The sequence below is a fragment of the Lepidothrix coronata genome, unplaced genomic scaffold (assembly GCF_001604755.1).
Source record: "Lepidothrix coronata isolate B3197 unplaced genomic scaffold, Lepidothrix_coronata-1.0 Scaffold210, whole genome shotgun sequence".
Lineage (NCBI taxonomy): Eukaryota > Metazoa > Chordata > Aves > Passeriformes > Pipridae > Lepidothrix > Lepidothrix coronata.
The window spans coordinates 29,832-57,003 of NW_016690390.1; the positions used below are offsets into that span (position 1 = coordinate 29,832).

Here is a 27,172-nt window from a genome sequence, read left to right on the forward strand (position 1 = left end):
ATCCTGCCCTGATTTGACATTATGGATGAAGAGCAAATAACAACCAAGTTTATTAACCCGTTTTTGTCTGTGGCAATACATTTCAGGAAAGTGCTAAACTGACCACACCTGCACCTGTGTGGGTTTGGTAGTCCTTGGTTTTGCACACCAGGTAAAACAGGAGCACCACTCCTGCAATTAGTAGAAGCAGACAGATAGTCAGAGAGAAGCAAAGTTACATATCCTGAGAGAAGCTTTGCCTCTCCCAAAATTTACCAGAAAAAAAGCATTCCCTCATATGAGGCCAAGGGTACACCAGAAATGCTTCCCGAAAAAACACCTCAACGAGACATCAAGTCTTGGAATACAGCCAAGAAGTGAAAGCATTAAAAAAGATAAAAATCATGTGAGGACAAAACAGTTACGCAGATGCCATTTGTTGAGGGAAAGCCACTTAATAAGCTTTATCAGATAGAAGAACAAATCAGGAGGTTGATGCGAAATTCTAATGTTGCACCTCTCCAAAGGACTGTGTCCTTTTAACATCACCTGAATTTCACCTCTGAGACAAGACAGTGGGTGTCAGCTGTCCCCAGAATACAAGGAAAAACCACAGCATCAAGAGAGTAAATGACTTGGCCAAGGGCATGGAGCAAATTCACTGCCCCAGCATCACCCCTGCTCCCCTGTCCCTGGCAAGTCTCTCTTACAGTGCTGCACTGTCCTCACCACTTCTTGCTCTGCCCCTTCAATGAACACATGAGAAAAACTTCCCCCGGGAGTCGGAAGGAAACTGGGCAGCATAAAGAAAAGTTACTTGCTTTAACACCCCCCCGAACTATCGCAAGGAAAGAATCAAGTCTCGCTCCGGAAAAAGCCGAAATTAAAAGGTAAAAAAGAAAAGACCTCTCTGTGGGGAGATGCACAGAGGAAAACAGCAACAAGTGCGGGCCCCTGGGCGCCCCGGGGAGCGGAGCTGGCACAGCGCTGGCTCAGCCCCAGCCCGCGGTGGCTCCCCGCCGCACGCCCTCCCTCCCTCCCTCCCTGGCACACATGTAACACGAAACTTCGGATCTCCAGGACAACCAGCAACAAAAAAAAAAAAAAAAAAAAAAAAAAAAAAAAAAAAAAAAAAAAGGCAGAGACAACAGCTGGCTGTCAGCGGCAGAGCACAGAGGAGCCGAGCGAGGAGCGAGACACACGCCAGGATGAGGGGAGAGATGACGTGAAAGTTTAAGACGACGGAAAGAAAAACAAGAGGAGAAGAAGAGCTGGCGGCGCGCTGGGGTAAGGGCTGAGCTATCGCTGGTGTTCGGGCACCCCAACCTTCCGCTGGTTAGCGAGGAGCTGGTGGAGCTCCCACTGCGGAATGAGCCATGGAGCAGAGCTTGCGAGCCTCAATTTGTGTGCGAGGGGCACTGAGGAGCAAAGGCGGCAGGAGAAAAGCTTTTAAGCGGATTGCAGAGAGCCGCGCTGAGGCCGCCCTGTAACAAAAGGAGCTGCCCGCACTGCTTCGGGTCCGAGCGGGACCGAGCAACTTTTGTTGGTTAGAAAGCCTGGCTGCTCATTTTTCCGTGCTGCTACAGAACGTGACCTTCGCTAATAAGCAGGTCTAGCACGGGGCACTGTCCACAGCGGTGACCTGATCTAGCAATAGTGTGGACAAGAGAGCTGGGCTGCCCCTGTGAGCGAGGGCTGTTCGTGCCTGTAGCGAGGAGCTGCCAGCGCAGGCAGGCGTGTGTGAAACCAAGCGGGTGCCAGCCACAGCATTTCTCCAGAGCTCCTCCCAGCTGCAGCTAAGTTTTATTCCCCCCAAATCCTGGAGCAAACAGAGAGCTTAGAAAACAAGCCCTGGTCGGGGAACTAACATATTGTGCAAGTTAAGCATCTGTGTCCAATAGAAATAAATGGAAAGATTTTACACGGCTTCTAACAAGGACATTTCAAAACAAAAAGAATTCAGCTGTGGTGTATGCTGGTTTACTATTCAAAGCAGCATGGGAACCCACTGCTCTGAGAGACACATAGATGCACACACACGGTCTATGGTTTACAGTAACAAGACCGTCAAGTTTGCATGCCGTGAAAAGGGAAGGGAGAGGCGAAGGATCCCCTAAATACATAAAATTATAGAATCATAGAATCATTTAGTTTGGAAAAGACCTTTAAGATCATTAAGTCCAAGCCTTGGTTTTACAGAGGTGTCCCACAACCTCGCTGTCCCATCTCCATTTTGCTGCTGGGTACGGGAAGAGGCGCTGGCAAAGGAGACCCATCATATAAACCCCCTTTTTCTGCCATATGATAGCTGATTTCTCTGTGTTGAAGCTCTTGCACCTCCTAGCACTGAGCTGGGACCCCCTCAGCCTCTTCCAGGAGGAGCATGGGCGGTCAGCTGTTTACAAACACAGAGCCAGAAAGCCAGTTCTCATAGAAAGATGTCTTCCCGATCCTACACATGCCTGCAGGGAGGAATGTTAAGGATCAGGTATTTCCACTTCTCTCCATATCCATTAACATGGAAGGGAGGGCAGGTCTTTCTGACCTAAGTGTTGTACAAACACCGAATTGGAACTGCCTGAGTGAGGGGATGTAGTAGTTAAGACCCACACGCCTCCAGCCTAGCCCTGGGCTCAAGGGGATGGAGGGAAGTTTCCACCCTGCTAATGAAGGGTCTGTGTAGGTTGGTTGCTGCAGTTAAGATGGATTCTCAAATAAAGCATGTGAAAAAACAAAGTTTAGGGAAACAAAAAAAAAAAGGAAGGAGGGAGGAGTGAGGGGAGAAGGGCAGGGGAGGGAAGGAGGTAGAGAAACATGCCAAGTTTTCCTCGCCAAAAGAAAATGTTAAGGGCTTTGGCTGGGGGGTTGTCCAGCCGCAGCCGCGCTGTACATGTGTGTGGGGGAGAGGAACAGCAATATGAAACACATGTCTGGATAAAAGCAGCAGGACATGGCTTGTGTTACAGCTGTCACAGTGCTCAGGCCTCAGCCTCATTACAACGTAAGGGCGGTTATGGGAGCGGAGGAACAAAATAAACCCAGTTTTGATAGAGCAGATCCTTTCTGTGAGACAGCCCTCTGATCACACAGCCTGCAGTGGGCCAGAGCAGAGTCACACATGGACAGCAGGGACTGTAAGGGACTGTGAGAGAGCTGGGTGAGGAGAGCAGCACCCAGCCCTCACCTCCACTGGGGCTCTCACTGCTTTCCCACACAGCCACAGCTGATGTGGTTCAAAACGGCTTCCTCTGGGGAAGCAGCTGTTGTAGCCTTTAGTTTTGAGTTCCTACACCCAGGTGTCATCTTTACTAGGATCAGTCCACCTTATTTCAAAAAACTCAAAAGTGCATGTAACTTGTGAGACCTGGAGGTCTGAGATCAGTCAAGGACAGGGCACAGAGGGGGCTGTTGAAAGGTGGAGGAGTTTCCAGCACTCCCAGTGAGCTCCAGCTGCCAGACCTCAACCACCAAACTACTGACAGATCCCACTATGTTTCTCAAACACCAAACTACTGATAGATCCCACTATGTTTGTGAAGTAACTACAAGGTTTTCACAGGCACACAGCTACCCCTCTGTCAGCTTCCTGGGGAATGGTTATTTTGCTAATATTAGAATAGACTTTCAGGCTAGATTCAAGCATCACCAACCCTAAAAAAAGTTCTCTTGTAGAAGAGCTACAGGTTTATTTTTAAAATTGACCTTTTCCTTTCATTGGATGGCTCAGTGCTTTGGTCTCCCCACTTAAAAAATTCCTAGTAGTGAGGAATTATCTCGTGGGGTTTTGTGGATGTGTTTGTGGGATGGACTGGAGAAAACCAGGGTGCTCAGCAGAGGTGTAAAGACTCTCAGCTCAGTGCCCCAGTGGGTACCTCAGCTACTGAAAATGCTATTGCAGGGAATTCAGTGCCTTTTTATATTAATCTAATATTTGGTTGTAGGGGAGAGAAGGGACATTTACAGTGCTGCCTCAAAACCCACCTCCAAATGGTGGGTAGTGGTGATGACAGGGTATTCCAGCCAAAGGGCTGCCCAGTCAGGGCAGCTTTATAATCTGAAGGAATGTGTGGCCTTCTTTTCCAGACCAACTGACAAAGTCAAAGCTTTTCTCCCATGACATTGAGCTGCAATTTACCAGTTTGGGTGTGTGCTGTTAAAGGGCTGAATTCTCTTGATACTGGAAACTATTTTCATCTGCTTGGGAATGAATTATAGGTCTGTCTGGCACCGTTCACTCCTGTTTTAGGAAAAAAAGGGCTTGTCTGAACTATAGTTAAGATTCACGTGGCTGGTCAACTACAACCGTGGCAGCAAACATTGCATTAACAATGATGAGGGAAAACCATGCACTGATAATACAACTACATTTCTATGGCCCTTTTCATCTCAGCAGTACACTAAAAGCTTGGAACAATAAACAATCGTGCAGGAATTATGACACGTTATGCCAAACTGCATCCAGACTGTAGTCACACCTAGCAACCCACATTGTTCTGGAACAGGAAGCACTGCAGACCTTATCCAGATGAAATCAGAAGCACATTTCAAGAACAAAGCTGGTAGGTTTTGAAACTGGTCAAAGCTTCATGTTCTTTAGAAAGAGGCCAAACACAGTCAGAGTTTATTTTGGAGTTTTAGATCAGAATAAAAAGCATGCCCTCCCCTTTGGCTGCTCAACACCCTCCTTCCATGAGGCTGGGCTTGCCTTCTAAGACTTCCCACAAAATAAGCTACCACAATCCATACAGGCTTCCCATCCCTGTACAGATCCAATTTCAACCAATTTGACTTGCCTGAGAAAGAACAACACAAAGCGTTTGCTTCTCCACAGTCAGTCTTGGGAAAAAGACAAGGTTGCAATGGGAATGTTGCCCTGGCATTCTGCTTGATGGGCACATCAGCGAGGTTCTCCTTTGTAAGGTCTCTGGAGCTTTGGTGCTGTGGACAGTGGGCACAGTGGAGGAGATCTGACTCCACTGGGACCTGCTGCATTAGGACTAGAGGCACTGACAGCTTTTTGTTCCCAACAAATTCCCCCCTCCATTGGTCTCCATTTTTAGATTACCTGAGCAACAAATCCACACAAAGCACAGTAAAAGCAATGGATGAGGATCATGGCAAGAGCAGTAGACCCCCTATGGAGCATGGTTGGCTTAGGAACAAACAAGATGCTTTCATCTACTTCCAACCTAAATGGGCTCAGTGACCAAAGTGTAACAGGCAGTGAGCAAGTAAAGGGCAGTTCAGTTTGTAACTGCAACAAACCCAGGGACTTATTGTCTCCTATCTAAAGATTTCCGAGCATGTTGGAGACTTGGACACACAACAATTAACAAACAAACCTCTGATGATGCTTACATGTTCCAACTCTTTGCAGAGATGAAGTCACCCAACAGAGGGATGGGATGACTTATCCAAAGTCACGCCACCAGTAAAACATCACTGGCAGGCCGGGAAAACTGCTTCTGTTTACTAACCTCCAGTCCTGGGGCTAAACCACAAACTCAAATTCATGTCCTTTGCACTTAAATAGGCTGCTCAAATACCACCAGGGTTATGAGTAAACAAGTGTCTCATTCCTCAGCAGTAAATTTCAGCTCACCCACTCCCTACAGCTCAACTCTGGATGCACCTGTGTGCACACACAGATTGGATGCACACCAAAAGACACACCAAAAAACCCCTATCAATTTGCATCAATTCCAAAAGATTTACAGCAACCTGACTAGCTTTAAGCAGTGGCATGTGGGACCCCATCACACATGGTCATCCCAAAGCTCCTTTTGTTGCTTGAAGCCTGGAAGCCCTCTCACACAGCCAGTTCACAGCACAAAGGAACCCTGACTGAGGCTTTTCTCTCAAATGTCTAGATTGAGGCTTTTTAATGGCTTTATTCTCAAAAGGACTGAGCAGCCAACTTCTTTGAGTGCTTCAGTATGGCATGAGTCCATTAAAACAACTCAGAAAGATAATTTCAGTGCTATTATGGCAATTTTCACAGCTTTATTCAGTGGGCACAGCAAGATGAATCTGCATTAGCGCTTTCTGGGAATCTGAATCTATATAAGCCCTGAACACAGGCCATGCTCTTTGGTTTTACAGGGTCATGTAATCCTTGCAGCTGAGCAGCACACCTGCAGCTGTTACCATTCCCCTGCATCATTACTGTGCTCTCTCTTTTCGACCAAGCCTAACAACTCATGACGCATGGCAGATTGGGCCTTTTTTTTTTCCTCAAAAAGAAATAAACCCAAATTAAATGATTTATCATATTCCCTCCTCTGCTGTGCCTTGTAACATAGGGAAGGGCAGAAAGATTTGATGATCTAGTTCAACTGGCAACACTGGATAGATGAATTATTTCTTAAAGAACAGCCAGAACAGGATACAGGATTTCAGGCTGCCACCCCATCCCAGCAGGAAATTCTAACCCGCCTGTCACAAGACACCAGCATTGACCTTACTTTCTTTTCCACCTGAGTTTCTCATCTTGCCTCTCTTCCCCTTATTCTCACTTCATGTGAGCTCTGGCTACAGCTGTGGAGCAGAAGTTCCTGACATTAGTCTAACAATGTGTTATGAAGACCACACTGCACTGTGGTCATTCAGTGTTTCTTCTGTAACAAGTTCCATCAGCTTTGCTGCCCTACAGCCACGTCTCCTCTGCTCTGGAGGGGTCCCACCCTCAGTGGGTGAGGCTTTGAGGAAGGAAAATGATGAGCAAGGAGAAAAACACCAGCAGACAATTATGTTTGCTCCAAGCTCCACAGAATCTGTGAGGTAGTAACTTGGGTGGCTCTTCTAGGCTCTAAGCCAGCACTCTAACACTAGAAAGTAAACTGTCAGTTAACCTACAACCTACAGACCTACAACCTTAAGTTTTAAATCTCCCAAGAGTTGCCTGTTTTAGTAATAATCATTACAATTACTGCTTCAGTAATGAATATGCTGCACCACCTTTCTGTTACTACTGTTGGTGACAGCAGTAACAGAATTGGGAGCTTCCTTGAACAGAGTATAACAGAAAAAAAAGGAATTAATTCTTACAACTTGACTCTGAAATTTGTAAGTAATGTCATCACTGTTGTGTTGTACAAGAGGAAGATGGATAAGTGACACAGCACTATTCTTACCCTTATGCTAATCTCAAGGGTGAGCTCTTGGTTTCGCTGAAATCAAGTGGGAAAAGGTCAGAATCAAAACCAGTCCTGAACAAAGACTTTAAATCACAACTAGAATGGAACATACAAGTAGAATGGAATATACAGAAGTCTGTGAATATAACTGGCTTTCTTGGGAGAGTTTCACTTTTTTTTTCTTTAAGAATTATTTTATTATTCACCCTTTTGCTACGCTGCACAAGCAGAAATCCCAAAGCAGCGAGAGCCCTTGGAACCAGAGGGCAAGTCAGAAGTGCAGTTGAGCAGAAAAACATTTGCTTCCTCACGGGTAGACTGGAGACTGCACCACCAGCATCAAACTTTGCCCCTGATGTAGTTCAGACCAAGGTAAACAAGCAACATTCCTTGCAAGTTTTAGAATAAAAACTCCTTCACTTAGCTCCAGACCAGGTACCATGGGCAGGGGAATGGCCGTTACTGAGACACCCTTTTTCATTTTAGACTAAGCACTTTGCTAATCCAGAGTTCTACAATCCTAATCAGTAATTTTACACTGTATATCCATACTTCACAAGCCTGGCTCTTATATTTGTTCCTTCTGGTGCAGTCCAAAGCATGGCATGGAAGGTTATCACAGCAGATTCTTTACTAGGAATGCTTCTGGACAGGCAGAAACACCTCCAAAGGGAACAAACATTTTCAAGATGTTAGAGCCAGAATTTTTTTTCCTTTTTATTTTTTTTTTTTTTACATTTTTCTTCTAGAGCCAAGAACAGAAAACACAAATCACCTCTGCTTCCTCCACCATCTCTTGGAATGGAAACAAAACTGAAAACCTGCTGACACAGAATCCCACAGCACCGTGCAAAGGATAAGGCAGCCGTTTCTGGAGCAGCTCACTTGGGGTATGCAGTCATCTGGAAAGAACTATTTAGCCCTAGTCTCAAAAGTGACCTTTTCAGGTCAAAAGGCCACAGCTCTGCCTCCCTGCTAAGTTGCACAGAGATCTTTCTGTAGATGTAGATTTTCCATCCACCCCCATCCCAGCTGGTTCCGATTTTTATTCCTTAGCTTGGGTTTAAAAGAACAAAGAAAAGCCTTTTTGAATTGCATAAACATACAAAACTTAATTTAACTTGGCACTGTAATATTTAAGCCCAGCATGCAAAGAAACAGCCAAGGTCTCTCTGTCCTCAGTGTGTTTAGAAGAAACTGAACTCCAAGCCTCCATTTGTTTGAGTAACCGATCCAGATGTGCAGGAAGGATTAGCTGGCTTGTTCTGGATGTGCCGTCTGGGTCACTTGGCTTTGTGTTATCACCAAGACCAGGACATTAAACTGCAATGTTCAAGTCCCATAACCCAGTGATGACTATTACAAAATACACAAACTAGGATATTTTGATATAACAATGACATAAAAGTTATAATCCATTCAAGTGTTGACCTGTCCAAACATTTGTTTTAGGTGAAACTATGGATGTTTCTCAACAATATCCAATTCCAGTTCCTGACTGAAGAAAAAATTGAGCATCCATAGGTCTCCTGCCCACTAGTTTGTTGCAATGCCTTCCAAAATCCTGCTCATGGGGCAAAAGACCAGCAAATATTGGTGGCAAAACTGAGACACATAACTTTGATTACACTAATATTTTCAGTAACAGTAGCTCCTGATGATCACTCTGAGAATAAAGAAGGTCTAAGATTACTGAGCAGGATTAACCTCCCTTGTGGAGCATCTCCCCAACAGATCCAGGGGCTTTTATTTGCTCATCACCAGCACTGATGGGTGGACATCCATTGTTCAATTCATATATTGCTCAGTTAGAAAGTGGCTTAAAATAAAACCCTTACTGTGCATTCATCTGTAAGAACTTGAAAAGCATCCAGCTGTCCCCAGTGAATGCAGACTTTAAATCTTAATATCACCATACAGTAAAACTGGTTGATAAAACATAATTAATGGTATTGTACTGAGGTGTTGAAATAAGTGCCTTGGTTTTTGAAGAGGCTTTCTGTAGCTCAAAGTGCAAGAAGCCTTCAAGGGAGTCTACTTTGTGTTACTCAGTAAAAACCAACTGAAAACTGTGTACCACTGGAGTTTAGCATTTGGAATTCAAGTTGAGTTAGAACTGCATTTCTTTCTGGAGGGACAAGTTAGCACAACTAGAAAAAAAAATTATTTTCATTGGCTGAAAGCCAAGGGCAGGCACTGTCCAGTTCTAACTCTGTGTCTGCTGAAATAAGTGTCCTTGTAGAAGAAACACCGTTTTGCCTTTGCTTAACAGTGCAGTTGACAAAACACCCTCCAAGCTGGATTTTGAAATTAAAACAGTGCTAGAACACGTAGACAGTTAATAGTCCTCCACCTTAGCTACTGGGAGCAAGGACTGAGACCAGATAAACTTGTTTTCCTTGTGATCACCAGCTGTATAAGAAGGCTGGCAGCTCCCTAGCATTAGTCAGTGAAGAGGTTTATTCTCTGTTTGGTTCTTCTACAGCATAAAGCCTGGAGAGCTTGTGACAGAATGTCTACTGAAACCTTTCTGAAGGAAATTCAAGGCATTGGTGAGAAGTTTCTCCTTAAGCTTCAGAAACTGCCCAAGGCTGAGCCAGTGGAAATTGTCTGCTTTTGTGTGGTTCTTCTGTTCATCGGTGAGTTTATTGGTGGAGGCCAAGGGGTGTCAGAATTTCTCTTCTATGGGGGCAGCTTGTGCCACACTCTTGGTTGGTGGGTTGGTGGTGTTGGCAGTTCTTTTCCAGGCTGTGCTCTGAGGCCCAGGTTAATTTCTAGGTAATTTTTTTAATACTCAGCACATATCTCTACGTGGATGCAGAGCATGACAGGCCAACAGTACAGCTTTACCCAAAGCTCTCATATTCAAACAGTAGTTTAAACAGCAGTATTTTAACCAAACCAGAGCTGCTGTAATGTTTTGATGCATAGGAGATAGTTTGTGACAAATGGTATTAGGACATCTCCCAGCCACAAAAGACACTTAAGTGAGATTCTGAGTGTCATCCCTGTTCCTGGCTCAGTGGAAGCCAGTATGCTTCAGATGAGCCTATTTATTACCCTCTGGTAATGGCAAGATCCCTCCTGCTGCTCTGTGTGGGGATGGCATAGAAGGAATAACAAAGAACTTCTTGATCAAGGGGGATGAAGTTTGTTTATACGATGGGAAAAACAAGCAGGAAGGAAGACAGGCCCTCCTCCTCAAAAACACAGTTTGCTCCCAGACAAAAGGAAGGGTGTGTATCCAGCTGGACACTCCTCCCTGGGCTGGAATTCAGAAAGTCACACCTGCTGCTTTATTTTGTTCATACCTACAGCTGGTTCCCCACAGGTTCAGATACCTGGCAGCCCAGCTCCAGGCTTTGAAGGAACACATGCACACACACACATGCACGTTCACACACTGTTATGTGTTTTGCAGGATGAAACATGTCATCCTTTTCTACTCCAGATAAACTAATATATCCCTCCCAAAACCAACCATCATGGCTAGAGGAGAATATCAGGAAGTTAGCCCACTGCTTTGTGAAACAAAACTCTGCATTTGAAGTATCTATTTTTTCAAGCTAAATACAGAAGAAAGAGTAAAGCCAACCCAGTCACAAATATCTATCCTTAAAGGCTACACTGCATGCTCTCTTCAGAAATACAACTGACAGTTTGAGCAACCAAACCCTCTTGAGTTGCTTCTGACACAACTATGGGCAGAGTTGGATTTTCATCCTTTCCAAGCACATAGCTCTGCTCAGTAACTGCATGTCAGCTCCTAAGCAACAGCCCATGAGGCAGGTGAGGATAAACCCCCATATGGTGTGGTATGTAGCTCTTAAGATCTCAAAATACCAGGTAATGACTGTTCAGATTAAATGGATAACCAATACAAGTGAGCAGGAACTTAGGAGGGGGGAGTTGGGGATATAAGGAAAAAAAAATTCACAAGAAACCAGGCTTTGTTCATTTTGCTGCTCAACAAACAACTTGCAGGAGACATAGGGATTGCTCCAACACCATGAAACAATATCCTTTGCTTCTCTTTCCAGTCACTGTTCTGGTGCTCATGATCATTGCCTGCAGTTGCTGCTGCTACAGCTGCTGTGGCTGTGATGACACCAGAGGTAGGAAGAGCCAAGTCCGCCCGACTGCCCGCTCGTGAAGTTCAACGAGGTGACACAACCTACTATCAAGGACACGCATGGACATCATGATTCAGTCCTATGGGAATGACTTTCCACACTAGCTCACTGAAAATGGCAATAACAATATTAATTAACATGACTCAAAGGACCAGAAACCACAGCGTAGAATTCCTTCTCTCTGTGACAGCCACCACTGTGACCAGAAAGGTAAAGCTCCTTTACCATCACTGTCTCCCTCTTCTGGGGTGGGATGGGGTGGGAGGGCATGGACACAAGTTGCTGAGAAAAGAGACAGCTTTCCCAAAGACAGCCCTGCAGCTGGGCCAGCCAAGGATCCCCTCAGTGAGCATGGAGCCACAGACCAAAACAGAGAACATGTCCAGGACCACATGCCAGGCAGTGCCTGCTCTCCTCACAGGTGGCTAATCCAGAAGGATGGTGCTGGGCATTAGCAAAAGTCACTGACATCACCACGTGCTCAGGTGATCATGGATCAAGCCCAAACCTGCTCTTTCAAAAACCAGCTGCAGGAGACATGTTTAGCCGAGTTATCTGCTGAAAACAAATCATGGACCTGATCCAGACATGCCAGCTGAGAACAGCCGGTAAATGCTCCTGGTGTCATTTCATTGGTGTTACAATGAGGTGAAATTGCCAAAGAAAAAATTCAGATCATGTGGAATATTCTTTGTAAACAGAAAGACGAAGGCAAAAGGGAAAAACTCACCAACACCACAGCCTATTTTGATCATACTGCTGCTAAACGTGCTCCCTCCCCACCCCCCTGTGTGGTTCTACTGCTTGTTGCAGATGAATGGTTCTTGCAGAGCATGGGAGCTACAGGAGATGAACAAATCCCTGCCCTTACTTGAGGGATCTGTGGCCTGACTCCCTGCACTGCGTGCAGTTTATTTTGGTGGACATAAACATTATGCCAGGGGTATGTTTATGAGCAGGCACAAAGGCATTTTGGAGGAGTGACACGCACCGTGGTAACCGTCACTTCAGGGTATGTGAGCAGCAGCTGACAGCGGGCACGGTGACAGAGCAGAGCCAAGAATGGGCTGTGCTGCTGGAGTTAACAAGTGCAAATAAATCCCTTTTCCATGCTGCAGCCACCGTGTATGTTTGGTTTGCGCTCCGGTGAACTTCCGAAAGGGATTTATGTCCGTACAAGGCTGTGGCACAGGCCACGACTTTCACAGCTGGGACAGCCCAATGGAAGGCTGAAATACTGCACAACTCAAAGCCACTGGTCTTTCAGCACCAAATGTGGGACCAAACACCTTTTTGAGAAGGTATAAAAAGTTACATGCACATAGAGAAGTCACCTTCAGCCCCTGTATCCCAAGTGCTAAGTGCAGAGGAGGCAAAGGGATTACACATGTATGTACCAGAGGCAGCATGGAGCCAGGGGGAATAGAATCATCAAGTTTTTAACAGTGGGCTTTTAAACATCCTTTACACTTCAAAAGGGAGAAAAAATAAAGAAAACTTTGTAAAGAAATGTCTTTTCTCTGATGCCTGCGCCCAGATTGGTAAAAAGCACATTACGTCAGTAGTTTCTTATGTTTAAGAACTTTATTTTTTGTCAACAAACCAGATGTGGGTATTTGGCATTTTTGTGCTGCTGCACATTGGAATATATCTGCAGCCAGTGACACGGAAAATAGTCTAAGAATCAAAAGAAAAATAAAATTCCTCAAACTACCGATGTTACTTTTAAATTAATGAAAAGGAAAAACCTTCCAGCAGAAGATGAGGATGTTCCTCAGAAAGTAAATAGCTGAGCCCCAACTTGGCAACTGCCAACAGCAGACTACACTAGGATGAGCCACTGCATGCAGTTACACTCAGACTAACAAAGCACTGGGCTTTATTAGGCTGTCCCAAAGCTTTCACTGCCAACCAGCATGTTAGGGTAAAATAAGCTCAAGCACAGCATCAGTTCAGTCTAATCAACATTCAGAGGTGCATCACACCAACCTCTCAGATATGTCATTGCTCATTTCACTCACAAACAAGTGGCAATCAAGGTGGCATCGGCAGCCTCAGAACCTCTTTTGCAGGAGACAGACTCAACAGATGTTTCTGTATCTAAATTAAGTCACAAGACCCGGGAATGAACAGAGCTCACTTTCTTTCCTAGCTGGTGCTAGACAGTGCCAGCTACAGACATGAACAGAATCCCATTGAGAACTGTTGGAGCAGCATGGAGCCAGTCTGTGCTAAGTCAGGAGGAAGCTCAGCAGGCTGGACACATACCAACAACTGACAGGTTGCTGTCACTGGGAACAAGCTGCCAGGCCTTATCTCAACAGGAAAAGCTACAAATGCATGTTTCCCAGTGGTGGTACAAGTTAAACCACTGACAGATACCAGGCAGGGGGACAAGAGAAATGGCTCCTCTCTTATCGCTGCCACCTTAAGTTCCTGAATTAGAAACTGAATAAACACAAGACTGTTAAACAAAGAGAAGGACAAAAAAAAAGGCAATTACTTAAAGGATTCAGGTGGCTTTCTGGAGCAGAGGAGTAGGCACCATTTAGAGGGGTCCCTGGACCAATTTCTACACACTTGTCTGGACCTCACAGGCCTAATGTTCTGCTTTGTACCATTTTGTACCACTGCACTCAGCTGGGCTATTCCTATAGCTGAGATTTAGACATGCCAATTGCTTGCCTGGATGGGTGGGGTCTGCTGCTTTCTTGCATGCAACTTATCAGGGTGGCCTGAAAGATGCCCAGCAAGTCCCCAGTTTACTGCAGCCCTTCAGCTTCTGCTATCTACAAACGTGCCAGTCCCTGAGTCCCTGCTCACCACCCACAAGAGCTTTTGTGTTTTTGGCTTCAGTCCATACTCATATATTGGGACCTGTAGGGAGCACTAGTGAGGATGGATCCTCTGTTTCAAAATGCAGAGGGAGATTCAGAAAAGCACAGACTAAGGAGAGATGGCTTCAAACACACCAACTCCTGCACATGTTGTGAAAACTGAGTGAGCTAGAAGGAACTGCAAGGGAATACTGTTACTTCAGTCCTGATGATAAAAGTGTTGAAGTCGATTCTTTCCATGAGGAACCTCAAAAAGTCAGCAAGGCCAGCCCCTCCAGAAGAAGGTCTACTGATGACTCGATGGAATAGCTTCTGTTCTGTAACATTATCCCTCTGGTTTCAAAGCAATTTGCTTGGCTTGTGAAAAATAAGTTTCCTTTTACACACATGCAGTCTCGCACACCACACTCCGCCTTCTCCCCTCCCACCTCTCTGCAGAACCATCCCTCGGGTCTTCTCCAGTCAGGAAAGCAATAGGGAGGCAGTTTTATTGCAGTTAACAGCAGTGCAATGCTCTGTAACGGGTTTATCTCCGTGAACTGTCATAACGGATTTCGTACTGCAGGGCAATCTTGTTCATGGTCTCACTTTAGGTATGAGAGTCTCCTAAAGGAGCTTCCAATACAGATCCAGTCAGGGTCCAGGAAACACAGCCTTCCTCTCCACCACATTCTGTCCAGACAGGACATAGTGGGCCTTTACAATCACCACAGCAGGTGTAGGAGGGGATAAAGCCACGGAGAGGAAGAAATGTCTGAGCAACAGCTGAATTAGGACTTTTTATTTAGGCTCAAGGTCTTTGATTTGATTATATCAGCCACACCTTTGCAGGAAAATCAGCTGTTAATCATTTACTGCAGCACCAAGGTAATTTCCAGGCTACCTCTGAAAGTCTCGAGGCACAGTAAGGGGTCCCTCATCACTGGCCAGGATCTCTTGGAGAGGTGCAGAGGAGGCAATGGAAGAAATACCTTCTACAAACACAACAGCTTCAGGTATTTATAAAATCTTCATAAAGCTCTCCTATTTCAGGAGGTTAACTGTGCTTAGCAAAAGAGAGAGGAACTTCCTGGGGTGTGCAGTCCCACAGGGTTCCTGCCTTTGGGTCTACAGAACCAATATCTAGGCTGTCTCCTTTCTGAAGGCAAGGCAAGCCATCCAGAACAGCTTTCCTGTCCCGTGTGCCTGTTGGTTAGAGACTGAGCATGGTGATCTGCCATCAGTCCAGAAAACAAACCATGAACTGAATATATTTGGCTGCTAAGAAAGAAACAAAACCTTCAGCAAGTGCAAGCTTGTGCTTCTAGTCAAATCTGAGCTGCTGAGGATGAAACACGCTTTACAGGACTAATCCTTTTCCTTACAGTACTCAGGATACCTAAGGGGCAGCAAGTCAAGCAAATTTTCAAAAATAACAAAGATCTCTTCCTGTATTACATCTGCATAGTTGTATTTGCAAGAAAGTGTGAGAAATATTCCACCCTTTCCCTTGAGAAACAAGGAACCTTCAGTAAAACCACAAGATGCTCACAAAGAGATGCTGGATGTTCTTTAGAGGGCTGACAGCTGAGTCATTATGCAAAGTATCAGTGAAAGAGCAAGTGTGTAGAACCCACTGAGATCCCAATTTAAATTATTACTGGACCTAAGCACTTCATGGAAGGAAAACTTGTGCTTCTATTGCAGAGTAACAGAAAGCATTACTAAAGCAAACTCCATTAGCAGGACTCCCTTTTTAACATAATTACACTACTCTAAGCCTTATAAAAGCAACAAGTTGTACATGATCTTTGCTTATTGCTGGTGGGTGGATTTTTTTTTTGCTTGTTTGTTTTTAAATAAGTCTTCATTTAATTTCCAGTGTGTTCTCAGAGTCTCAGTCCCCAACTCTATTTTAGAGATCTTTCTAATGGTATCAAGGAAGTTCTCCCACTGAATACTTGGTTTTCATGTATAGGCTGTGCAGCTAACAGAGGTGAAGGGTTCATACTGAACATGCTGGAGAGACACTATATTATTTAAAATATTGATTAACTATGATTAAAATAAATCTCAACTGCCAAAATCTTATAGAGCCAGAAGCTTTTCCTCTTTACATCTTGGTGGATCTGATTGTGAAACAGGCCTCAGCTGTATTTCTTCTGGTTTATGCTCCCATTTCTGTTTCTCCTTTTGGAAGGGGGATGCCTGTAGGCACAGACAGCATTCATACCTGTAACTGGTTTTGGGACTGTGCTCAGAGCATAGAGAGGATACACCAACACCTGACACTGTTCTTGTCTACCCCCAGCAGGGTGGAAAACCAGCATGTCATCAGCGCAAGAGGCATCCTCAGTTCTGGAAGACCTAAAGACACTGATTACAGCAAGTGACTGGGCTCTTGGAGGGCTGGTGGTGATTGGCATCTTCTGTCTTGTTTTTATTGCTCTCGTTTTATTTGCTGCTATCTTTGGGTGCTGCACATCTTCAAGGCACAAAGAGAGCGGCACATAGACAGTGACGTAACGACGCGGTACTTGGAGCAAGAATCAGCTCAGCTACAACCTGACTGTGTTGTTCACAGAAAGCTTCCTCATCCTCTCTCCCTGGGTGATTATTTCTTCCCATGCAACTTTGCTGCATCAAAAGCAATGTCCCAATGCCTGCAAGTTGTTCTGCAGGCCCACAGCAAACTCATTACATCGGGCTGTCTGTGCTCAGGAACTGCCTGATTCACCAAATACCAAAGTCAACTCACCTCTGTCTGATTTTCATCTTTCAAGCAAACCCACCAGTTAGAGGTGGCTACCCCCTAAAACTGATTAAGATGTCTTCTGCTGCTGCAGCTACCTGGTTTGTTTTTTCTTTTTTTCACCTTGCAAAAGAGCAATAGGAAACTCTGAGCACTGAAAGCTTTGTCTAAACCCACTCTGGAAAAGCAGCTTATACCATTGTTCTCCTGTCATACCCGGACAGTAGCCTAAATATACTATGCAAAAACTTGCTTGCCAGTACACAATCTGTCTTTATTTGTTCTTATTTATAACCTTGCAAGGTCAGAGTTTAAGATTTGCTTTCACTGTTTGGATGGTAAATAGAACTGTATTAATTCAATATGTAAAAAAGAAATGCAACGTGGCGTTTCTTTCCATATCACCTCAGTGTCCTGCACAGTTATAAGCAGGGAGGTCAGTCAGTGGTGCTGCAAGATGTGTCACTGGGATGCACATGGCATGTTATACAGCAGGAAGAATGGACCAAGCTGGGGGTGGGAAGAAAAAGTATGGGAGATGTAATTTCTAATTAGGTCAGTGATATTCAGATTATTATTCTGAGGCCCTGGCACAGAAGCTGTGGCTGCCCCATCCCTGGAAGTGTTCAAGGCCAGGTTGGATAAGGCTTGGAGCAACCTGGTCTAGTGGAAGGTGTCCCTGCCTACGGCAGGTGGGTGGAACTGGGTGGTCTTTAAGGTCCCTTCCAACCCAAACCATTCTATGATTACACAAACCCCAGACACAAACAGCCCTCTGCCACTCTGTGAGCTGGTAACACACAGCAGAAGGAGCAGACCTACTCAGCCAAGTGGATCAAATTCTTAGAGCAAGAAGCCTCCTAGAAGCTACTTCACAGCATCACCTCAACTTTAGGCAAAGAAGTGCTCCTTCAAGTGCCCAAGGACTCAGTGTCGTGTCACATTTCAGTACAAAAAGGACTATCCCAAAAAAAACAGGATTTGTTTACCAAGCATGACAACAAGGACAAACATGACAACACGCTCGCCAAGGCATCAGAAAGAAAGCACATTACATTCATGCTGAAAAAGTTGTTCTAGACTCAGGTGTGAAAAGTGAAATGAAATGCAGAACTTGTAAGCAAGACACATGAAGACCATTTCCAGTTAGTGAACACGCACTGCTCTCTTCCTGACAAAATTACAGCTTTGATGTCTTATCCAGCATAAAACAGCAATTAGTACAATTACAGCTTACAAGGCATGCACTAAACCTGAACAATGCACGTTGTGGTTGCTAGTCTGCATTTAGGTTGGGCACATCCATAATTTAAGCCTGTTTCTAAAACATTCTAAGCACCTTGTAAGGTCAATGAGAATCACAGATACCCAGTACTTTGCAGTGTAGAGCCCCTGAGATTTACAGAAACATTAAATCTAAATGCTTCCATCCCATGCTGATTAGGCTGTCTGTTTGTCCCCTTAGGAGAGAGGTGATGTAGTGAAGGAGGAGAGAGTCAAAAGCAATTGCAACTAAGTCAACCCATCATCAAAGATAGAACATTGTAAAATACATCACCAGAGGAGTTATAGTTTAACATCCCCATGTCACTTGGTGAGGCTCCAAGACCAACATCTCACTTAACTCAGAGGTGGGAGTGATGAGAGAACTCCCAGGGATACCTTCCTCAGCCCAGACAGCAAAATATCAAGCCATTCATTCAGTATTTTTTTTTCCTGGATGTGCAGGATCAATCTCAACCATAACAGTTCCCTGGAAGGACAGGGCATGGTTTCCCCAAAATTAACATCAGTGTTTGAAAGAAGTGCACTCACCCCAGCTCCTCGCAGAAGTTCACAATGGCATCAAAAGCTTTCATCACAGCTTTGTCAGATTCTTTTAAGGTGCCTTTTTTTTCCTGAAAGTAGATGGGGACAGGAACTATAGTCTTCAATTTAAATATAAACAAGTAAAGTAACTCTAGCAATGACCAAATCCAGCCCTTCTGATCAATATGGCAAACAGGTACAGACACCTCCATGTCTCTGCTCCAGATTTCTGCTCACATCTCTCATACAGAGCTGGGTCTGGCAGCTCTTTCCCTTCCTGCTTCACTCCCTTCTGCTGTCCCCTGAAACAGGGCTCCAGAAGTTCCAGACCCAGAAAACCTCATTTCATCTTTGATTACTCAGAGGTTACTGCAGGGAAACCAGACTAGAGCAAAGGCTGCATATCTGGGCAGGTGGATACTCTTCTGCAGCTCTCACCTGGATGTTGGAGAGCTCCTTCTTAATCAGGAAGCTGACTTGATCCCGGTCCTTCCTTGAGTAATAGAGGCGGCAGCAGGATGGCTTCCCATCCCTCCCAGCTCTGCCAGACTCTTGGTAATATCCAGCCATTGACTTGGCAATATTCCAGTGGGCAACAAACCTGCACGGGATAAAACAGGAGACACGAGGCTGCAGGTTTCTCAAGAGCATTTCTCACGTTTGTAGCGTTTGTGGGCACCAACAGCAGTAAAAAGTAGGGCAGCAAAAGCATAAAAGACAGAGAGAACTGAGCACAGCAAGGGATTTTGCACACAGAAGTTTAAGTCCTCTTAACACACAGGGGGAAAAAATGCATCTGGACAACAGGTGAGCAGGATGACATGCCAAATGGATGGAAAAGAATGAGCACATGAATATCCCAAACATGCAAACAACTGTACAGCTATGAAGACTGAGAATAAAGACATTGGATTAAGGAGTTTGGGAGATTTTACCATAAAACACAGCATTAATTAAAAAGGGTTTTTTTTTGTGGAACACAATTTCACCATTACAAAACACATTTTTAAATACTTGATTTTCAAAAGACATTTCTTTGCCAAAGTTTGCATGGGAAACTCTGTCTCACTGTGCTCACTTGCAGATGAAGGCACCCTTCTTAGCCAGCAAATATGACTACAGAATCATTACTACATTTTATGTAATCTCTGAAGGAAGGTTTTCAACACACCACTGCAAGACTGCTTTAAACCTGCCAGTACCTGACTATTCAGCAATTCAGCTTATACCTGCTTTGAGAGGATTTTACAGAACAGTAACACTGCCAATTTTTTAAATACCAGTCTGCCTCAAAGCCAGCATGTCCCAAGGGCAGGTATGATGCATATGGGTGTAGCTGAAGATTAAATGACAAAAGCAAGCAAACATGTTTCTTCAAACACAAACACTCCAGGAACAGGCCAAGCAGGAACCATCAGAGCCCCACATATTTAATGCCCATCAGGAAGTTTACTGAAGAAATTGATAACTAATCTTAAGCAAAACTGAATTAAGAGCGAAGAGAAGCAGATCCAATCCGAAAGAGACACCACCTCTGTTTTCCCTTTTGCCCAAAAGAGTCACCTCCAGAAGTTGTCAGACCTGATCTTACTTGATAACATATGCACAAATACTCATAAATCTGCCAGCACAGAGCAGAGGCTAGGCAGCAGTGCCTTGTTAACTTTGGTATAACGTCCTTTAAACTATTTTAAAAACATAAATTACTATAGGCATTTTAACTCCATTCCTTGGAAACCAACCAGATTACAAGTGTGTTTCAGCTGTATTTCACTCTCAATCAGCCATTGATCAATCTCTAACATTTCAGTTACTCTTTGCTTTTTTTAATGACAACTGAACAGGGCAGAGTGGCTTCAGCAGGTCCTTAACTCATGCTGCTGTCCTAGGAGACTTCTCATTTCTCTGTTGGGTGATATGCATCAAGGAGTAAAGTGGTCTGTCACTGTTTCCTGGCAGCAGTGACACAGTCAGAGGGATGGCACAGTTGTGAACTGATGGGATTGTCTCAGTGATGTCCTGCCCCTCTCCCACAGTGTTCAGAGAAACTGCTTTATGTGGATTTTAGAGTAAAGATCAGGTGTGTTGTGGGTGTTGTCTGAGCTGCACCTGAATGATCCCTCCATGAAGTGATCCCAATACTCACTCAGCACAGCTATATTGCAGGGCAGGAATTCTAACACAGAGCCCTTATGGTGACAGAAATCCCAGAGGAGCAGGAATTGAAACCATGTGCAAAGTTCTGGCCTTGGACTAGAGCTGTTATTGCCATTTGTGAACTGCTATTTTTTTCCCCTTGCATTGCAAGAGGAGAGAGATCTCCAAAAAAAGGCTGGCTCTGACTACTTTAGCAGAGGGTGCATGAATTATTTTAGGTGCAGATTTTCTTCCCACTGCTTTTTAACGGCAACTGTTTCACTAAGGGAAGTGAAAGAGGCAGCTGTGAGTGCCTTGAGATGGCTCTCTCTGAAACCCTGGGGGGTGTGGCAGAAAACAAGCATTCCTCCAATTTTCTTATTTTTGGGTATGACTGGCAAAGAGGAGCTCTGCTGCCTTGTGTTTGGTTTCTTTACAAAGCCCTTCCAGGTTTGTTTTTGCTGCTTCTAAGCTAAAACCTCCCAGCTCTGGTTTTGTGGGTTTTAGCAAGTGTTCCTCAGGCATTTGAGTCAGGTGTATCAGGTAACAGAGACAATGAGACTTTTCCTTCCCACTGCTCAGGTTTCAGTCTCTGGTGGTGCCCAACACTCAGCCTCACACACCTGACGTTTGCTTTGTCTACTCCCATTCCAAAGCTGATGGTTGCAACAATAACAGGGATCTTCTCCTCCATCCATTCATTCTGGATGGAAGTCCTGTCAGCTGGCTTGAGTCCTGGGAAGGGAAAGAGAGGGAAGGAATCAACAACAAAATAAAACAAAAAACCCAAACAAACAAACAAAACCCCCAAAACAAAAAACAAACAGAAAGAAACGAGGATTTTCTCCTCCTCCATTCCCTCACTGCAAGCCTCGCTAAAACTGACTGATGTACCCACTCCTTTCTGCACATGTTTAAACTGGCCTGGCCTGTGACCAAGCAGAAGTCAGCAGCAGCTGTTTCTATTCCAAAGAGGAAAACTTAGCTCTCCTCCCCCGGGATAAAAGCTGTTGTTATATTTAGGCCATGCAAGATCCAAAAGTTCTGGAGAGAGGAGAATGCCATTCTGGTGAAGGCCCTGCACTTATCTCACAGACCTGACATGTGAGCATCAGACACAGTGCAGACCATGCCTAGAAAGCTCTTTTCTAGGCAGCCCCAACCCAGGCCTGAGAGGTGGCACAGTTCAGCTGAAGCAGCTCCTGAGAGATGCAGCAGTACCTGCGTGATAGGCCTTGGCTTTCACCCCTCGGCAGCTCAGTTCAATGGCCAGCTGGTCACACACATCCCTCATCCTGCAGTACACGATCCCACAGCCTGAGAACACCTGGAAACAAAGTCCACGACACTGTCTGAAGCCAATCAACAAAACTGCAAATACAGTCCCAGGCAAGAAGCGTCTCACTCTGCTGTACAAATGCACTCAGGTGCAGAGGTTACAGCTGAGCTGCTGAGTTATTCTGGGAATTAATGTTAGAGCAGGAAATTAAACACATTTCAAATGCTTCTGTTCACCCTCACCGTACTGGAAGAGCAGAGCACAAGCAAACATACAATGATCACCCAGGGTGTGACAAACCAAGGAGGAAATGCTCGTCCCATGTTCCTAATTTATGTTCACTTAGAGCAACCCCTTTCTGAGGACACAGAATCACAGAATCATTTAGGTTGGAGAAGACCAAGATCCTCAAGTCCAACCTTTGACTGATCACCACCTTGTCAACTAGACTAGAGCACTGAGTGCCATGTCCAGTCCTTTCCTGGGTACCTCCAGGGATGGTGACTCCACCACATCCCCAGACAGTCCGTTCCAATGCCTGACAACCTTTTCTGTGAAGAAATTCTTCCTGATTAATTTTTAAAATTAATTAATTTATTTAATTTTATCACATTAATGCTGTCTGCAAATGTGACACCACATCCCTCTTAGTGCTGATCTTCTCTTTGGCTGCCCTGCCTCTGCTGTCCTCTCCAGGCCACCTGGAGGGAGCTCAGTGGCCATAGTTTTCTGGATGTTACTTTGTAGAACATGGTTTCTCACCTCAGAAAGGAACACAACCTTCACATTCTACCTGTTTTAGAGGAACTAAAAAACATACATGAGCACTTTTAGAGGACTTAGAAAATATACATTATCACTTTCCTTCCTGGGACCTCCTCCTTCCCTGCCACAGACTTGGCAGGGCCATACCAACCACTGGAATATCAGTGACCATTAAGACAGATTTTGTCCAGTTCAGCCTCCTTCCCTAAAGGTAAAACCTACCCCAGTGGTGTCCTTCACTTCGAGCGCCTTCAGACAGAAATCCTTCAAGTTGGCGTAAGGATCAGCCAAGAGCTCTTTGAACTGCACATCGTAGAACAAGTTGGATCTGAAGCAAGGAGTCTTAAACGTGGAAAGTGGCTGCTTTAGCTTGAGAGCTGCCACGATGTCCTCCTGGACCTGCCTGGTGGCAGTGGCAGTCAGGGCAACACACGGCGTGCCGGGGATGCGGGTGCGCAGAGCGCCCAGGCGCAGGTAGTCGGGTCGGAAATCGTGTCCCCACTGGGACACACAGTGAGCCTCATCTATGATCAGGTAGGACAGGAGGTTCCTGGACACCAGAGAGTTCAGCGTTGGCTGGAAGGAAGAGGCAGCTGCCATCTCTGGGGTGATGTACAGGAGCTTTACTTGGGGCTTCTCACTTGCTAAGTCAGCCAGGATGGTCTTCTTCTCCTGGGCAGACAGCTTGGAGTTCAGAGAGCAGGCTTTGATCTTCAGAGCCAGCAGGTGATCCACTTGATCCTAGAGCAAATACAAAACAAACTAAATGAAAAGCAAGTGGAAATAAAGAAAGACACCAGCACCAAGAAAGATCCATCTTTTGGTCCGTTTGTGTTACTCTGCTATGCTGCTTCTCTCTAACACCCAGAAGGTGACAGACAAGTGGAGAAAAGGAGGGAAGGCTCAGTTATAAAAGCCACAATGTTATTTTTAAAGAAAAAACCCATCCTTTTAGAGAACTGTAAAGCATCATACCAGAGATACTCTGCTCTCCTCACCTATCACCAGAGTAAGGAAAACACACTGAGACATCAAGAGCATCCAGAGGCAGGTGAATTGCAGACTGATGAGCAGAAAGACAAGAGGCAGCCGTGCTTCCAGTCTCCCAACCCCCTTCCCTGGCTGCTTTTCCACAGCTAACAGGAGACAGTTACCTGAATCAGTGCAATCAGAGGTGAAATGACAATGGTGATGCCCACTGCCAGAACTGCAGGAAGCTGGTAGCACAGGGATTTCCCTGCCCCTGTGGGCATGCACACAAAGACATCCTTCTCACCTGCAAAAACAAGAGGAGAAAGCTCAAGGCCACTGAGTGGTGGGGAGTTCCCAGGGCTCAGAGTGGAGGGGTTGGACAGAAAGGCTTGTAGTGTGTGAGAACAGTATGTGTGTGCATGTACTGTGTGGCATAATCAACAAAAGACACTCCATTTTAGGTTCTAAAAGCACAGCAATACTTTGCATGCCTGCAGTGCTTTCCTTCAAAGAATAATCTCTGATTGCTTTGCAAACATTTAGAAACAGCTGTACAAAAGTGCCAGAAGTTACACAGAAACCAAGATAAAGAGAAGTTAAATGAGTTATTTGTGCTAAATCTCTTCCAGAGGAGCTGCTTCCATTTCATTTTTACAGACCTTCAGTTACCAGATTACCAGCCCCACGACAAACCTTTACAAATCCTCTTAAAGCTTATCCCAGAAAGGTCCCTCATACAAAATATAGTTTGGAAATCTCAACCACAAAGATAATCTCACACAGTGAGTGACTGTCACTGCACTGACCACCACCCACCTGAAGGCAGGAAGGTGCCAGGGACACCATGTTAACAGGCAGGGACACCCTGCACACAGAACTCTGCTGTTGGCTGCTCTGTTGTCAACAGCGAATGGTGATCAGTGAAAACTCTGATTATACCCTGAGTTGGGCACTGTTCTGACTCACACTGTGAGAGCTGCTGGGGGAGCTGGCAGCTTGTCTGTGTGAGCTGCCTGTCCCACCCCCAGCAGGGTGTTGGGGGGTGCATTAACACCAGCAAAAACACATTTCTGACAATGGCCTCGTGGTTCAGAGAACAGAGATCAACTGTGCCAGGACATCGAGTCTTCCACTGGTATTGTCTCTAACACGAGGGCACTTTTGCTCTGAAAAGGTATAAATGTGAAGAGTTTTGACCTCATCTGACCATGAACGTGCTGGCAGGTGCACCTTAAGTTTCCTATTTCCTGGTTGATGCAACAGTGGTGTTAAGAAATGAATGAAAGGAGAAGAGGCAGAGCTTGTGCACAGCACGTGCTCGTGTTCCTGTGCCACCAAAACCACACCAGAGCAGAGGAGAGCTTGGAGGGCCAGGTGATCCTGTTTAGATTAGTCTCCTCACAACAGGCACAATCCCAGATCCTGCAGGGATCCTCCCACGGGAAGAAGGACAAGCAGCCGTGTTCCACACCTCTCCGATGCCGGGCCTCACCTCTCGCCACAGTCATGGTCGCGCTTTCCTGCAGGGGAGTCTTGAAGGACTCGAACCCGAAGACCTTCCGCAGTGTTTTCCTCACCCTGCCCTCCAGGCCCGGGGGAGCCTCCCTGCTCATCCTGGGGACGCTGCGAGAGGAACCACAGCTCGTCCGAGCGCTGCCACCCTTCCCTGCCCCGTCCCACCGCCACCTGCACCGCCTCCCTCGGGGCTGCCCCGCCACGCTCCCCCATCCTCTGGGGCCTCCCGGGGTGCTCACCCAGGCCCCTCACTGAAGGGTACCCCAATATGGTTTGCTCTGGGTTCCCACGGGGCACAGGTCGGGCACAGCAGAGCGGGGGGGACTCGCTGCCCCCCAAACCCGCCCGCACCCGACACGGGGGGGAAGGCGGGTCTTTCCCACCCACACAGGGACTTTGCCCTTCCCCCTGTGTCCCACCCCCGCCCCGTCCCAGCCCCGCTCCGCTCCGCACGCTCACACTCGCTCACGACCCGGCAGGTGCTGTCGCGGCGCCACGAGATGACGTCAGGAGCTTCTCTTAAAAGGCCCGCACCTACAAAACCAGCCCGCGCCCCTTTTATCCCTCCCCCCCCCGCCCCCCTAAAGCCCCCGCTCCGCCTCGATGAGCGGTGTCTGCCCCTGCCCGTGAGCGCAAAGCCTGCCCGGTGCCCCCGGAGCCCGGTGCGGGCGGAAGAAGGGCGGTGTTGCCATGGCGACCGCCTCGCGTCATCGCGGCGCGCCGGAAGCGCCCCCGCGGGCGGGGCGGAAGATGGCGGCGGCGAAGCGCAGCGTCCTGTCCTCGCTGGCGGTTTACGCCGAGGACTCGGACCCAGAGTCGGACAGCGAGGCCGGCACGGCGGGGAGCGACGGGGGAGCGCCTGCGGGTGAGGGCGGGCAGGGGTCCCAGGGCAGCTGGCGGGCCGGGGCGCCAGGGTTCCCCCCGCGCGCGGCCCGCTCCGGCCCGGCGCCTTCCCCATTGTGGGGGGAAGGCCCCACTCGCCGCCGCTCGCCGTCACCTGCCCTTTCACCTCGTGGTTTACCTTTTCTCTTCTTCTTCAGGTGAGAAAGGAGGCCTGGTCTCGGTTGGGTACGGAGAAGATGACTTCACCCGCGTGGATGGGGACGAGGAAGGGTACGAAGAGGAGGACGATGAGAACAGCAGGCAGTCAGTAAGTACCTCCCGTGACCCCTCGCACACGTTGCAGAGGCTTTACTCTCTCTCCAAAAAAAAAAAAAAAAGCTCCCGAGCTGTGACCTGTGATGGAACCCAGAATATGTGACTCCTGGTGGGGGTTTCAGCGCTTTCCAAATGCTGCTGTTCACGTTGTTTTCAAGTGCTGAGCATTTGCCTTGGAGCCCCTCTGCAGCTTGGCACAGCTCGTGTTGCTCGTGACTGTAGTGGTGTTGTTTGACTCTTTTGTGGGAAAAAGGCTGTTACAGCCACACCAAATAGAAATTATTCCTTAAGCATAGTTGGCATGTACGAAAACCTTTCAAGAGGACCACACTGTCAGCTGGTGGATTAAAAAGAATAAAGTTCTGCGGTGTCTTAAGTTATTATTTTGTGCATAACTCAGTCCACTCACTGCATCAGGCTACCTTGGTGTGAGTGTCCTGTGTCCATGTGAGTGGCTTTTGTCTGTCTCAGGTGCATGGCACGTGTCTGGCATCACCTGAACACTGAGATAACTGATGTGTGGTGAGACAGGGCATGGACTCACAGCCTGGGGGTGCAGCTGTAACACACAAAAGGATCTGTAGTTCTGTCCTCTGTCTGTGTGAGAGAAACAAGAAGTTTGGGGGGAAAAGGGGGAATTTGTCTGCTTTTTTTTCTCACCAGACTTTTTCTTACCACTACAAGTGTTATCTTGTTCCTGTTCTAGTTCTTTCTTCTACCCA

The 27,172-nt window shown here is 46.4% G+C and overlaps 3 protein-coding genes across 7 annotated transcripts in view; 2 read left to right on the plus strand and 1 right to left on the minus strand.

Moving 5' to 3' along the window:
- The window catches only part of RECQL5 (RecQ like helicase 5), a 37,312-nt gene extending 11,441 nt beyond the window's left edge, over window positions 1–25,871 (minus strand). The window contains exons 1-8 of one of the 2 annotated variants that reach the window (XM_017833002.1): window positions 25,752–25,871; window positions 25,270–25,400; window positions 23,960–24,081; window positions 23,028–23,546; window positions 21,983–22,088; window positions 21,385–21,496; window positions 19,064–19,226; window positions 18,632–18,714 (exon numbers count right to left, since the gene is read on the minus strand). In XM_017833002.1, coding sequence (XP_017688491.1) covers window positions 18,632–18,714; window positions 19,064–19,226; window positions 21,385–21,496; window positions 21,983–22,088; window positions 23,028–23,546; window positions 23,960–24,081; window positions 25,270–25,390 — 1,226 coding nt within the window. In that variant the 5' untranslated portion in view covers window positions 25,391–25,400; window positions 25,752–25,871. Of the gene's footprint in view, window positions 1–18,631; window positions 18,715–19,063; window positions 19,227–21,384; window positions 21,497–21,982; window positions 22,089–23,027; window positions 23,547–23,959; window positions 24,082–25,269; window positions 25,401–25,531; window positions 25,676–25,751 lie in introns of those variants that run through there. The other variant, XM_017833003.1, reaches the window with a different exon arrangement.
- Window positions 1,123–17,220, plus strand: SMIM5 (small integral membrane protein 5). 3 transcript variants are annotated; one of them, XM_017833006.1, is made up of 6 exons: window positions 4,466–4,538; window positions 7,346–7,487; window positions 7,865–8,005; window positions 9,601–9,754; window positions 11,156–11,458; window positions 16,376–17,220. In XM_017833006.1, exons 4-5 carry the CDS (start codon window positions 9,628–9,630, stop codon window positions 11,266–11,268), a joined length of 240 nt encoding a protein of 79 aa, XP_017688495.1. In that variant the 5' UTR covers window positions 4,466–4,538; window positions 7,346–7,487; window positions 7,865–8,005; window positions 9,601–9,627; the 3' UTR covers window positions 11,269–11,458; window positions 16,376–17,220. The 3 variants fall into 3 exon arrangements, with proteins under 3 accessions (XP_017688497.1, XP_017688496.1, XP_017688495.1); XM_017833008.1 differs by lacking the exons at window positions 4,466–4,538; window positions 7,346–7,487 and adding an exon at window positions 1,123–1,266; XM_017833007.1 differs by lacking the exon at window positions 7,346–7,487 and having other exon boundaries at window positions 4,462–4,538.
- A 145-nt stretch (window positions 25,872–26,016) lies between the features above and the next one.
- Window positions 26,017–27,172, plus strand: part of SAP30BP (SAP30 binding protein) — a 30,462-nt gene continuing 29,306 nt past the window's right edge. For both annotated transcript variants that reach the window (XM_017833004.1, XM_017833005.1), the window contains exons 1-2: window positions 26,017–26,157; window positions 26,333–26,442. In XM_017833004.1, the coding sequence (XP_017688493.1) occupies window positions 26,043–26,157; window positions 26,333–26,442 (225 nt within the window). In that variant the 5' untranslated portion in view covers window positions 26,017–26,042. The remainder of the gene's footprint in view (window positions 26,158–26,332; window positions 26,443–27,172) is intronic.

Excerpts from the sequence above, each read along its gene's own strand:
- SMIM5 (XM_017833008.1), top strand. The coding sequence starts at position 9,628 with ATGTCTACTGAAACCTTTCTGAAGGAAATTCAAGGCATTGGTGAGAAG. Across the intron at positions 9,755-11,155 it reads TGTGGTTCTTCTGTTCATCG|TCACTGTTCTGGTGCTCATG; the intron begins GTGAGTTTATTG and ends TTCTCTTTCCAG.